This window comes from Brassica oleracea, chromosome C6 (assembly GCF_000695525.1).
Source record: "Brassica oleracea var. oleracea cultivar TO1000 chromosome C6, BOL, whole genome shotgun sequence".
Lineage (NCBI taxonomy): Eukaryota > Viridiplantae > Streptophyta > Magnoliopsida > Brassicales > Brassicaceae > Brassica > Brassica oleracea.
Genome location: NC_027753.1, coordinates 33,330,259 through 33,344,585, shown reverse-complemented (window position 1 = coordinate 33,344,585; position 14,327 = coordinate 33,330,259). Strand labels below are relative to the sequence as shown.

The 14,327-nt window shown below is 30.8% G+C and overlaps 1 protein-coding gene across 1 annotated transcript; it reads right to left on the bottom strand.

Moving 5' to 3' along the window:
* Positions 1–4,823: 4,823 nt before the first annotated feature.
* Positions 4,824–5,419, bottom strand: LOC106298985. Its single transcript, XM_013735113.1, has one exon. It carries the CDS (start codon positions 5,277–5,279, stop codon positions 5,016–5,018), a length of 264 nt encoding a protein of 87 aa, XP_013590567.1. The 5' UTR covers positions 5,280–5,419; the 3' UTR covers positions 4,824–5,015.
* Between the last annotated feature and the right edge of the window lie 8,908 nt (positions 5,420–14,327).

The following is a 14,327-nucleotide window of genomic DNA, read 5'->3' as shown; positions in this document are numbered from 1 at the left end:
TTTTAATATTAAAATATTTATGTAATCTTATGGTATATAGTGTTTAATCTATATATATATATTTTTTTTTTATTATTAAATGATATTTTTTACTCATATGGTTTTAAAATCATGTGTATCTTCTTATAATAAAAATGTTAAACCATTGATCATTAATTTTTAACATAATAATTTTAATAGTTTTAGTCATTTATTGTCGTTTTTAAAAATTCAAAATATAACATATACGAAAAAATCTAAATTTTACTTTTATAGCTAATTTGATTGTTTAATTTATTTTAATAATATAAAATTAAACAAAAAATGATGGAGGAGATATAAATTGTTATCAAATCTTTATTATTAAAATCATTAATTGTCATATATATATTAGTCATTTATGGTAATTCCGTAGGTTTGATTTAAAGAAAGAAAATAACATATCATATCATTATATCATATAGTTTGACCAACTTATGTATCTAACAACATATAAAAATCGAATCTGGACCTACTTATTTTTCAATTGAATGTAATTGACTACCTAATTGAGTGCCACCTATGCATTGGGACCTATTTTAATTAATACAAAATTGAGGTTATATCTTTTCAAATGTTCCTCGATTAATATACAAGGGATACTTATATGACAAGTTTAAAATTTCAATAGGTACAACCTGCATTAGAGTCTAAATAAATGAAGGGCTAAAAGAGGGCTACCGTCCCGCAAGTTGATATGGGATAAGATAACGGGCTTGTGCGACGTGGCAGAATCTATGGTCTAGCAATTTTACGATTAATGGTCGACCCCGATTCAAGAACTTTTCTCAAAGCTCTTCACTTTAAAAAAAAAAAGTTTCTAATCATGATTCGTGTGGCCGTCGACGCCTAATCCATCTCCAATTTATTTAAAACCATTGGAATTGTAGAATAGAAACAAAAAACATAACACGCCCAACAATTTCAAAGATAATATTCAATCTATAGAAGATAAATGTTTTTCTGTAGTTCTCATGAGTTTTTTCATTCTCATTTGAAAATCATATCATTTTTTCGAGAAAGGTGTTCTAAAATCACTTAAATAATTAAACATGGGTTGGAAATACAAAACTGACATTTACTTCTACAACTTTTTTTTGCTATTAAAAACTTTACCACTAGACTAAACAATTTTTGAAAATAAGTAGCTAAAATATAATTATAAATTCTTGACTAGAAGCATGAATTTCTTTTACTGGGCCCAAAGCCCGATTTCGATCGGCAGCAACATTTTCCGGCGTGAACCAGGTTCCAGCTCAGGCCAACAAGGTCGCTCCATTGACCGGTCTAAAGTCTTCCACCGCCTTCTCTGTGACCCGACACTAATTCCGATATCACCTCATTGTCTAGTAACCGTCGAAAAGTCCATTTCATGCAGGTCATTTGAGATTCCCTATTATAAAATAATACTCCCACTAGGCACTAGTTGTATGTCGATGCTATAATCATTTCCTTGTAACCATATAGTTGAGAGGTAACCAATTAATTGAATTAATGCAATCACGTGATGCTCACAATTAAAGGTGTGACGGAGATGCAAATGCACAAGGTCCAAATTTTATTTACCTGCACCAGATTCCGGAGTCTTTTTTTTTTCTATTGGATAATCCACTCGTTTTCTAGACATTATTTGCGAAGTTATTTTTTAAAATTGGTTATGTGACAAAATGACATGGTTTGGTAAAAATGATGACATGTCTTAGTTCTTATTATGATATGTCAAATATCATTTATGATGTTTTACATTTTTGATAAGATTCTAAAAATATAACCAAAAATTAGATTTATTACCATTAATGAAGATTTTAAACTAATAATATAATTATAAATAATAAAATTTTCAAATCAACTTAGAAGTGAAAAATAAAAATATCTGAATATTTATATTTATCTTTTTGTCAAAATTAATTATGGATATATTTGTTACTTAAATGTTCAAATTATGCTTTAACTCATTAGTTAATATGAGAACAACTAATCAAATTACTAAACTATTATATTAATTCATATATGATAACCATAAAATATGTTTGTTAAAAGATTTTTAGTCGACTCATTGAGCTAATTAATAAATTACTTTATATCATTTAAATATAAATATAATTCATATTTTTATTGAGTTAGTAAATAGATTAATTTATTATTTTAATATGTCTTATATAAAATTTAAAATACTAAAATTTATGCATTCATATATATATATATATACATACTAAAATACAATTTGAAATAAATAAAATTTATTTTCTAAGTTAAAATAAAAAGAAAAATTGATAAGCCAAAAAAATATAACTTAGGAAAAGGCGTAGGCCTCTGGCAATTTGGCTTGGACAAAAAAAAACGAAGTAACTTGAACAATCTTTTTATCTATAACTTTAGACCAATCAATCTAATATTGATTAATACTTGTTTATTTTTAAACGTTTGGCATAGTACAAAGCAATTGGCAATGTTTTGTGATGATTGTCAGATTAACAATTGTTACCACCTGCCATAGCTGGGTCAAGCCAAAGAATCATGAACTTCCGAGCTTCTTATTTATTAATAAAATGCGGCCTCAAGTTTTCAAAATATTGTTTCAGTCTTTAATTACTCGATATTTGTAACCTGGGTAAAGACATGGTCTTGACATTTGTAACCTGGGTCAAGACTTCTTTATTCGATATTTTTGTTTAAAAATGTGGTTTGGTTTTTGCTTCTAATTTTGTAAAATCTAGGACCAGTTCTGCTATCTATAAACATAGCATTTGCAGGTGGTACTAACAAAACCAATTAAATTCTGACACTCATAAACAAGATGACAGATGACATCCCTGGACAATATGGAAACTTAGAGCATCATTATCCCAGCAACTATGAAAGGTTCCTTAAATTTTTTTTTTTGGTCTGAATAAAAAAGAAAATTTAAAAAGTGCACCAATCGCGGGCCACCACGTGTTGGTGGAGCTCGCGAACAGTACAAGTAACAAAAAAAGTTCAGTGCTTATTTTGCATGCGGAAAAAACGATGATTGTGTTTTTGGTGGGCCCAGACCATGAGCAACTCTTTTCTTAGAGCGATAAAGATGCTCTTACGTTGTTCAGATGCACAGATCTGTTCAAGTGCGGAAGGAAATTGAGTGCAAACAGAATACTCCAACGCCTTTACCTGTATCATCCGATTCGAAAATTCACGTCAATTACAGTGCATCAGCTTCATATTGCTTACAAGCCTCTCCGCTTCTAAATTCACTCGCCTCCAACACTTATTCTTCTCTTTTTGTTTCTTATTTGATTTCTCCATTTAACTTCATTGTTGTAAAACTGTCCATTTGAACATGTTCTCTTTATGATGCTATTGCTTATTACTTATTATTTGCTTAATCTGAAAGAAAGCAGATATTTTCTAACCGAACCGGAAACAATATAATCTATCACGGTTTGACAATTATAAACTCAAGAATATATACAATTAACCCGAACGAAACATAACTAAGAACTTGGATTCAATTGGGTATGACTTCTCTCGATCAACCCATAACCGAAAAAAGTCTAAGGACAGCATGTAAATATATATGCAATAAACAAGTCTAAAGACGGCATGTAAATTTTGACCCAAAAAAAATAAAAAAAAAGACGGCATGTAAATTAAACATATACTAGATAGTAACCCGCGCAAAAGCGCGGGATAAGATGTCTATATTAATGTTGAAATTATATATTATGATTATATATAACATAAGGTATACTTAGTTAGATAGAACTAAAGGTATGATTGTTATTAGAGGCGAAGCCAAAGACTTTTTATAATGGGTTCACTAATATTAAAATTTAATATATGGTGTTTGTAAGTTTGAGAAGAACCTTTGAAAACTAATTTTTTATATTTCGCCTATCACGTTGTAGTAGTTATGGACTTAGGGGTTTAACACATAAAATCAAAAAAGGTGGATCAATAACATATTATAAGCAAAACAATAGCTGCGTGAAAAGAAAAAAAAAGGTATAGCTCTTTTAAATTCAGAAAACATAGTTGCATAGTAAAATAAATTGAAGGTTATTTGACCCTCTAAATTGTAAAGGTTGTTCCCGATGCGACCATCACGTGAGACTTGCTGGTGGTTTGTTCCTAGAAGTTTCTTCTCATATTCAAGGTCGTCTAATGCAGAGCTCTCACGGCGGTGAAGGTGGTGACACTCGCATGCTTATATTTCTTGCTCTAGAAGACTAATACACTAAGCCGAGACGATTTACAGTGATTCAGTCTCCTCGAAACAGAGATTACCTCATCTAGCAGTAACAAAACCGAATACAACACATTTATCTAGAAATAGATTTTCAACGTTCTCTTTCAGCAATGAGAGACGGTTCTCAAGAACGTGAGTGCTCTGCTAAATGCATGAAAGTAGGTATGGAGAAAAGGGTTCTTTCATTAACACTTGGCATCGTACTAAAGTTTCATCGCTTTGTCGTCTCTACGGATCTATCGACTTAAAGGCGATAGATCAGATGGGTTACCGTTTTTAACATAAACGTATAGAGGAATAATGAATCTTTATTGATGCTATGATTATATTGAGAGGATTGATAAATCAACTAATCGAACTTGAAGCTAAGGTTTATCACATAAAAGTGTTCGTCGAGAAAAGTATAGATGCTATAAAGTTCTTTTAAAGGAATGTTAGTGTGAACGCATTAAATTCACAGTTTTGGTGAGAAACGTTCTCTGCGTGATACCTAAGCATTTTACTAAATAAAAGCTTCTCGTGAAGCCACGTCATCACGTCACATTCCTTGCCAATAAATTTTTAAGGTAAGTTTTAAAAATGCTTCTCCTTTAATATATAGGGGATGCAATAAACAATTTAATTAATAGTGCGCCATTATTAAGGGTTTTAAAAACGGACTAATTCTTAAATCTAAAGATAATTACTTTCAAACCAACCCCATCGATGGACAATAATTAACGAAAATTATACAGAATAAACTATAACTGGATATTTTTTCCAAGGAAAACGACTATGAGGAATGAGTTAGGTTCTTGAGGTTCCAAATATCATCGTCCCAAGCAACATCACTGAACAACAAGTTATAGTTTCTTCCAACAAACTCAACGTCCCAAAAAGGCAGCCACACGGTGCTCCACGTCATCTCCTCCACCACTCCGCCGCACCACAATTTATCCTCCTCCGCTACCGCTGCAGCAACCGCAACTGCCATGGCTGCAGTAGCCAATGATGAGTCAGTCCCCTCTTCCTTCATCTCCTCTCTCTGTCTCTTCATACTTTGAAGTGTTGGTGGTGATGATGATTGTTAAAGAGTGAAGTCAGGAGGGTATTTATAAGGAGATAGAAGCAGAAGAAGTGGTTAGTGCAAGGAGACATATGGGAGTTGGAGATATAGAGAGACGTGACGAGTTGTTTTTTTGAATTGTTTTGCCGACATTGGATTTTCATGTAACTCAGTTGCCTAACGTCACACTCACACATATGTCTGCTCACTTTTCCCTACGTGTCCTACTCTTTTGTATTTTTCCTCCGCCCGCCAAATTTAATATGCGGAGTTAAAGATTGAAGTTTAAACTAAAATATCTAAAGCTGTCAAATGTTTTTTTTTTAATTAAAAGATGCCAAATGGTTTATACATATAAATTTGAAAAGATGTAAATTTTTTTTAAGATGTAAAAATGTTACAAAAAATAATCCGAATCACCACAATCGCTATAGTTCTTTTTATCAAAAGTACATGCATCAACTGGAAATGGTTAGTAGTATATTCTATTTTTTTTAAAGTATAAATATTAAAATAAAATATACGCAAAACTGAAGTGTCAAAAATAATTAAAATAATAATTTATCATTTTATGAAATAAATTTATCAACGTATACAGTAAAAATAAATGATTCTTAATTTGTATAAAAATAAACGGTATATATACTGTTTCTTGACTTGGCTAACGTCATCATGTCTTCATCGATAACGGTATATATACTGTTAATAGATAACCAAAGCACTGTGAGATCTTGTTATTTAGCATGTCACAGAAAGCGGAGTGAATACCAACAAAATCCTCATCAAGAAAAATCCATTAGTTCCAAACGAAGTATTATCTTGTTAGAGCATCTTCAATGTACATTTTTATATTTTCTTTCAAATAAAGATCTTGATTATAAAAGTGAATATACTTTCAATGTTTGTGTATCTATAATAGTGTTTCTATATTTTAGAAAAAAATATAAAAAATCTTACTTTTTATCTTTATATTTAGAGATGGAAATAAAAGTTTTTTATATTTTAAAAAAAAAATAGAAAAAATTATTGTAGAAAGAGCAAATCCAACTCTATAATAGAATTTTTTTTATTTTAGAAAAAATATATGAAAATAAAAATAAATATCGGTCGGGGATGATCTTAAAATAGATAATGCCTAACCCAAAAATTAGGCGAACAGAAGAGTAATGTTGAATGAGCTTATATTAAAGGAATTGGTTTTCCTTCTTTGAAAAATAAGAAACATTCGCTTAGATTGTTCAAAACATGCCGATAATCTTTATTGATGTTATTTTTCACGAAGTTAATTTAGTCGAAACCTTACAATTTAATTATTAGAGAGCTAATGAAACAAATGAGAAAAAATAGGACTGAAAAGATCGGCTGGCAGCAGTAACTAACGAAGTCAAAAGGCTAATAAAAATTAAATTAATCTGTGAAATCTGGTTGGCCGATCAAATAAAATTGAAGGTTTATGTTAACTTTTTGGATTTAGATTCTTTTCATGTAATTTCTAGATTTTATAACGTGAAATCCTTACATAGTGCCTAGATCACTGCACTAGTTCTGAGAAACAAACAATGCGATATGATTGTTTTCGAATGCAATCAATGTCGACGGCGTTTTCTGTTCGGTTGAAATACAGCCACGTCATCACAATGTTGCCTACTTCTCACTCCATCTCTTCTCGTAGTTGCATATTTAATTGCTTGTTAAGCTAAATTCTAGTCGGCAAACAGTTTTTTTTTTTAAAACACAAAATCAAGACTTCTGTATCTGTATCATATCAAGACTTGTCCAAGTATGATTCTCCCTCACTTCTAGAATATATTTCTACGTCACGTGATCGGGATCTGTAAAACCGGCACTGAACAACATTGATTTCATTTTCTTTATTTTGGTCGACAGCCTTTTCCAAGTTTTTTTTTTTTTTTTTTCCATCTAATAATTTATTAAGGGACTAAGCCCAAACGGACCCAACAACAAAATAAAAGCCCAAACGAAAAGGGCTAACCTAAAAAAGGAAAAACAATGGGCGAAGCCCAACCCGTTAACGAAACGGCGCCAAACCCTCCACGCGTCCAGAAAACGCGTTTGGAAGTCCACGTGTTGAAACCCACCCCTTTCGAGAACACGCGTCACCTGGTCACACCACCGCGACCGGCACCGAGAAGACATCGCCGGCAAAGACGAAACCACCTATAGTTTTGACGGAGCACGCCGGAAACTGAGACCATCTCACCCATCTGTTTCGCCTGGACTCTTCAACGGAGAGGTACATCGAGACTAACTCGAGATCTCCTATAGAGCCATCGAAACCACCGCTAATCGAAGAACCGCAACCAACACATCCTTCTTCACCACTTGGGACCAAGGGTATCAAATCGACATCAATCGAATCACAACTGCGAGATTCAAGAGTCAATTGAGCCAAAGAAGTACAGAAGGTCTTGATCGGACATAATCGAAGTAAGCTGGAGAAAGCGAAAAACAACCATATCTCGGAAAAACAAAAGCCGGCGAAGAAGAATTGGAGAAGCTTCTTCTTCCCAGAGACAGAGCCCGATGACCGAGAAACAACTTTACCGGAGAAAATCCGGCGAACCAAACCCATAGCTTTCTCTCTCCTCTGTGTCGGATATGAACGAGAGAACAGAGCTGAGAGTTCGAAAACTAATTAAATTCAAGTATAGCCTTTTCCAAGTTTACCATAATCTGTGTATTTTATCTTTCAGTATAAAAACACTAAGGCCTTTTGATTGACTGAGCGAGTAATAAAACAATAGCAGCATGCTACATAAGCAATATGGTGCAGAAATTATATGTTTTTGCTAAACTGTTTAATTGAATAATTGGTAGAGCAGTATGAACATGCAATTTAAATTTATTATAAAAATTAGTATATAATATATTCATTTCTAATGAATATTTTTAGAAAAATGTCCTAAGATAGTCATTTTTAAGTTTTTGTCACAAAAATAGTTTCCAACAAAGAAAATAACCAAAATAAGTTTTATTAAAAGGTAAAAATATATTTTTACCCTAGGGTTACCTAATCTAGACTTATGGTTTAGAGAGGGTTGGGTTTTGGGGATAGAGTTTCAAATTATAGAAAATAAAAATAAATATTAAAAAATTTAAAATAAAATGGGCTATTTTGATCATTTTCTTTCTTTGGGACTATTTTTGTGACAAAAACTTAAAATAAGCTATTTGAAAGAATTGTCCATATTTTTAATATATATAAATATATTAATATATAAATTAAAAAGATATATAACTAATTTATTTTATTTAGTAATTTAAAAAATTATGTTTATATCAAAAATATTATTTTAAAAATGAATTTTACAATTAAAATATCTATTTAAAATAATATTTAAAATATAATTTAATTTATATAACTAAATTATATTTTTAATGCAAAATACTATTTAAAAAATATTGTAAATTTATTTTAGAAATGAAAATTTTATTTGTTGGATATAAAATTAATTTTATGATATTATTAAGTAAATAAATGAATTAATTATATTTTTTTTTTAATTTTATCAATTATAACTGTAAATCATATTCTAAAAGCTTCATATTAGAGCATTGATCACAAAGCACTTGGAAAACATTAGCATTTAGTAAATGCTTTTCTAAATGTTTTTGTAACAAATATTGATTATATAATGTAGAGCATACTAATGAAAAATTAAGCACTATCCACACACAAATATGAATTCAAAAATTTATAACGTTGGAAATATATATATTATACATCTATATAATTTAGAGTTATTTGCTGTAAATTCATATACACGTCAAATATTGAAAATACAGATAAATACAAAGTAATAATTATCAATTTCAAAGAATTTATTAACCCTTAAATTAATAATATAAATATAACTTATATGTTGTCAAAAATAAAGTAAAAACTAATATATTAACTAGTTTGTAAGATGAGCGTTTAAATAATAACCTACAATACTATAAATTTTCGGTTCTCAAACCAACAATTGAATAAAATATGTTTTCATTTTATAAAAAATGACGTATATTCTATTTAACATCTTAATATATGAATACAAATTCTATTTAAATGTCTTTGATTGATATGATATAAATCTGGTTTCAAATCCAACAATTGATAAAAATGTGTTTTCATTTTAAATAAAATGACATGTTTCATTTAACAGATTAATATATGCACAATATATATATATATTTTTTTTTTATTTTCTTCATAACATTATATATTCATTTTTATGAATATATATATCATTCTTCATATATCTGTTTAAAATTTGAAAACATGTCATGTAAAGATAACACTGTATTTTTTAATAAAATTATGAGTTGAATAGCATTTTTAAGAATTTAAAATTTAACCATGGGAGAAAAAACGATATATTAATATTATTTAATAATAATAGTAATTAGAAAAGGAAACACGGCCAAGATGTCGTGGGTGTGTTGCTATCAAGGGAAAATGGCGGTTAATTTAGATTATTCTAGCTAATTTTTGTGGTCATGTTCATAATTTAGTTAAGTGTTGTCGTTATTGAGTATAATTTCCCTATAATTAGCTTACAAAAAAAAAATTCCCTATAATTAATGTTAAAAATCCCCTATAAGTTAGTTGTTTTTACTATCAATAGAAAAACGAAAATATGAGAAATTTGTGTGTGTTTCGTAATCATTTGGAAAAGGAAGTTGTGGCTTTCTAGTGGAATGTAACTTAACTACCCGAAATGGATTAAGAAATAAAATAAATTTCTTAAAGGAGACTGATAATGGTAAACAAAAAGACAAAAGATTTGTATTTAGAATTAGGAAAGGTGCCAAAGGGCCAAGTTGAGTTGTGGACAAAAGGGACAAGTAGCAAGTGGACCTTCTCTACGTCATTATCACCATGCCATGTTCTCGTTTTGTAAAAGGTTAGTTCAACTAATCTCTTTTTCTTATATTAGGCATGCTCAGTAAAGTATTGGGTTGGACTGTTTTGAAGTTTCTTTCAGCTATAGGTTATTTAAATTAAACGTTTTCGAACAAAATTTAGAAATTCCACAAGTGGAGGCATGAAGCTGACAATTTACAATTAATTCGCTGGTTTTTAAATTACAGAAAAGTCATTGTTTCATGCAATAAACTTTGTACATACTTTGTATCATTAACAAAAAATATTTTTAATATAAATCTAAAAATGAATTTTATTTTGATATTTACAAAAAAAAAAGTAAAGGTCTTTTTATTAGAACATGAGTATCTTTTTGGACTCAACATTTTGTACAAAATATAAATATCTATTAGTTTACAACTTATTTACACTAGAATGCCGCAAGGACCCGGATCCATATTGGAGCCGAAACTTCCTCAAAATCACTGGACCGTCCTTGCTTAGTATTAACCAAGTGAAAAATAAACATTAATTCATTTAATTTTAAATAAGAAAATAAAGATTATACAAATAAATCACAAAAGCATAATAAATTTCTTACCATATATCACCATATATTACAATACTAATAAAATGTATACACATAAATATATAATAATTAAAAGGACATAATATAAATGTTTATTTCATATTAGTCAAAATAAGAAAGTCAGATAAATAATTAGTAACACAATTAATTATAAATAAATTTGATATATATTTCATGGTGGTCGCGCAAATCAAAATTTAGTTTAAGATTACGAAAATCAAACAAAAAAGTATGCATTTCTATCCATTTATTTTGAAGGCCTCGATTTATTTGGGCAAATCATTGTTCTTCGGATCCGGTGCAAGAAAACTAGATAGATGTTTAATCAATGGGCAGTGAATAGTAAATTTTCCATCATCTCATTGTATTTTGAGTTTCCAAAATTTTCCGACTACATTCTGTATCACATTAAGCGTACTTAACCTATTTTGGTACACAACCTTTTTATGTTTCCTATTTATGTGGCCTTGCATCCGCTATTTGCAGCAATCGTTCATGATTACAAAGGGTCTTATAAAGCCTTGGCCAAAGCTAAGTTTAATCATATGATAAGCATGTGAGTGTGGTGAATCACGTTGATCCAATCCGATTTGGTTTTAAAAAGAATATGTTATTTAAAAACTTGATAAACCCGTAAAATTTTGCTAACAATCAAAACCCGACTACCGGTTAGTAACTTTTAATTTTTTTTTTAATAATTTTCTTAATTAAGTCATAGATTTTTCTTAAGAGGGAAAAAAATCCCAAATATGATGAAGAAAAAATTCATAAAATCCTGATTATACTTTTTACAATTCTAACTGAACTTTCTGATTTTTCTTTTAATCGTATGTAATATCGACTAAATTATTTTATTTTTGGTTTTTTAGATTTTGATGAAGATTCACTATCACAATTTTGATATAATTATTTTATTTTATTTGGATTTAAAATGTAATTTTATTATTTGCATAATAAATTCAGATACTTATTAATATTAAATTTTTATATTTTTATATCCTTACTCATAAATTTTTTTAATCAGTAATTCAAATTAATTTTTGATATTTTCATGTGAAATGAAAATAAAATTTAGATATCTTAATACATTTTCTTATATTGTTCTACGGTTCGTCAACGGTTGAATCGATAATCCAGTGAACCAAAAAGTAGTCTGAATCGGGTATAAAATCATTGAATTTTAGCCATCCAAAATATTTTATAACATTAAACAAAATTTAATACTAATATTTCTATACTTAAAAATATTTTGTCACCAATTTAAATACTAAACTAAACCTTTTTTAAAAATCATACATATTCCGAATAACGCTGAACTGCAGTTGTATGGTTACGCACTTAAAATTTGTATTACCTATATGATCGAATTCACGGTTATCATCCATATTTGAAATATAATCATATCTGCGGCATGTCGTCATATTCAACATTGCAATGAACATGCATTAGAAATATTAAGTCAAACAATGATGAATTTTAGAATACATATATAATTAACAAACAGAAGTTAAAAAGAAATTGAACTACTTTTTAATACAACTAGTATAATTTTGACAGATTCAGAAACCTAAAATGGATCACGGTTGCCGACTTAATTTTTTTATCCGCCGTTCCACCTACAAGTTTGTCATATCTAACCTTTAAGCAAATAAATATCATTTTCGTGCACCGCGTCCGTATAAAAGAATTTCACCTCAACAACTTTTTTTGAACACCTTTCACCTCAATATGTATCAGAACTTGTATAGAACGGTATTGTTACCTTTAAATTTCCGCTTGATATCATGTGATGATCATTAATTTTCTTTCATATTTTTCTAACTCCTACGGCAAATCCAATGCATATATTGGCTGAGTTGATACGAATCTGAAATATCCACTAGCTAACGTTGTTCATGCTTCCGTTCACTGACAATTATCCACCAGCTCATGTCTGAGTCCTAAACATGTTCTAAACTAAATCAGGGACGGATCCAGGATAATATGCAGATGGAGGCACATGAAAATTATACACCATATCTATTGTTCTGATTGGGGCACTCTTATGTCTTATACAGATTACTATAGAGAGAAAAAAGAGATGGGGCACGGGATCCATACCCTTGGCTTTGCATCCGCCACTGAACTAAATCACGCAGAAGTGGTCCAGTTACGACGGATTCAGAAAAGTGCTAAACTCGAAACTTACCATTTAGATTTAACCATTTGTATAGTCAGACAACATGACTATCTAATTTCCACGTAAAGCAGCCGAATTTGATTATAGCTAGTGGGTCAGTGAGCCTTTAGAAGATTAGTCGGACTTTCAAATTGGGATACTCTGGGTAATCAAAAGAAAAAACATGTTCTAAACTACAAATTTATGTTTAGAACAATATAAACTTCGTTTTCCAAACCATTGTATATTAACCTGAATCGATCTGTAAACATCAACTCGCTTTTCATGGCCCATAACGGTACCAAAACGGCCATTACTTAAATTCACAATGTAACTGAAATGATTTAGAATCATATCTGAACGGCCCATACAAACTAGAGCCCATTATAAATAAATTGAGACTCGAACTCGATCTGAAAGTAGAGAACTATGAATATATTGACTACAATAATGTTCAACATAATAGTCTAATTGTTATAAATCATATTGTGGAAGTCCATAACCGGCCCGGTCCATGACCGGTCCAATACTTAGAGAGAGAGGCGGCCGCAGGAGAGAGAGACGGCTTAGACTTAGAGAGAAGAGGAAACCCTATTTTTTTTCCTTGTATTTGTACACTTTCCATAGTTATGTCTTTCCTTTTATCTTTTTGTAATTCTCATATATAAGGGCATCATATGTTATGATTAATGATAAGAACTTATAGATTCTAATCCTTGAGTTTACAACACGTTATCAGCACGATAGCCTCTAGCCCTAAGCCCCACGAAATATTTTTCAACTCAGCCGAAAATCATCAAACCCTAAACGAAAAAGAATCTGCCTCGGAACTTCAAAGAGGCCGTTCTCTCAAACCGTGAGGACCCAGAAAACGATCAAGATATCAAATCGAAGCCCTCGCCGAGACGAATCAGTCAGTGCAAACCGCTTGTCGATCTGACCACCGACGCGCCCTCACGCACAGATACAGTGCGCGTCGATTTGCTTTGGAAACCAAATCCGATTCCAACAACTAACTGAACTCAAATCCTGTGCAAGATAAGTTTATCATACCTTAGTTGATTCATGTTATCTTGTTAGCTTATGGCGTTCATGTTATCTAATGCTCCTCGTGTTGTTTCATGAGCCGTGGGAATTAAAATCTAATATCAACAAGGAGTTCAAGCCGAGAGGAGTTGCTGCCCGTGTGATCAAACTCTCTTTTCCATTCAGATCAAAAGGAGTTCATAGCTCGTTTGCGACAGACGATCAAGGCGTTCCCGATCAGACGTTCGCGACCTGATAGAAGCGACTCGATCCATTCCAGCTCGCGTCTCCGATCAGCCTCAATCCGTTCGTGCTTCCGTTCGCGACAACATCAGCTCGCGACTCGATTAGCACGTTGGACAGCTCGCGTTCCATTCCCGATCAGCTCGCGGTTCATCT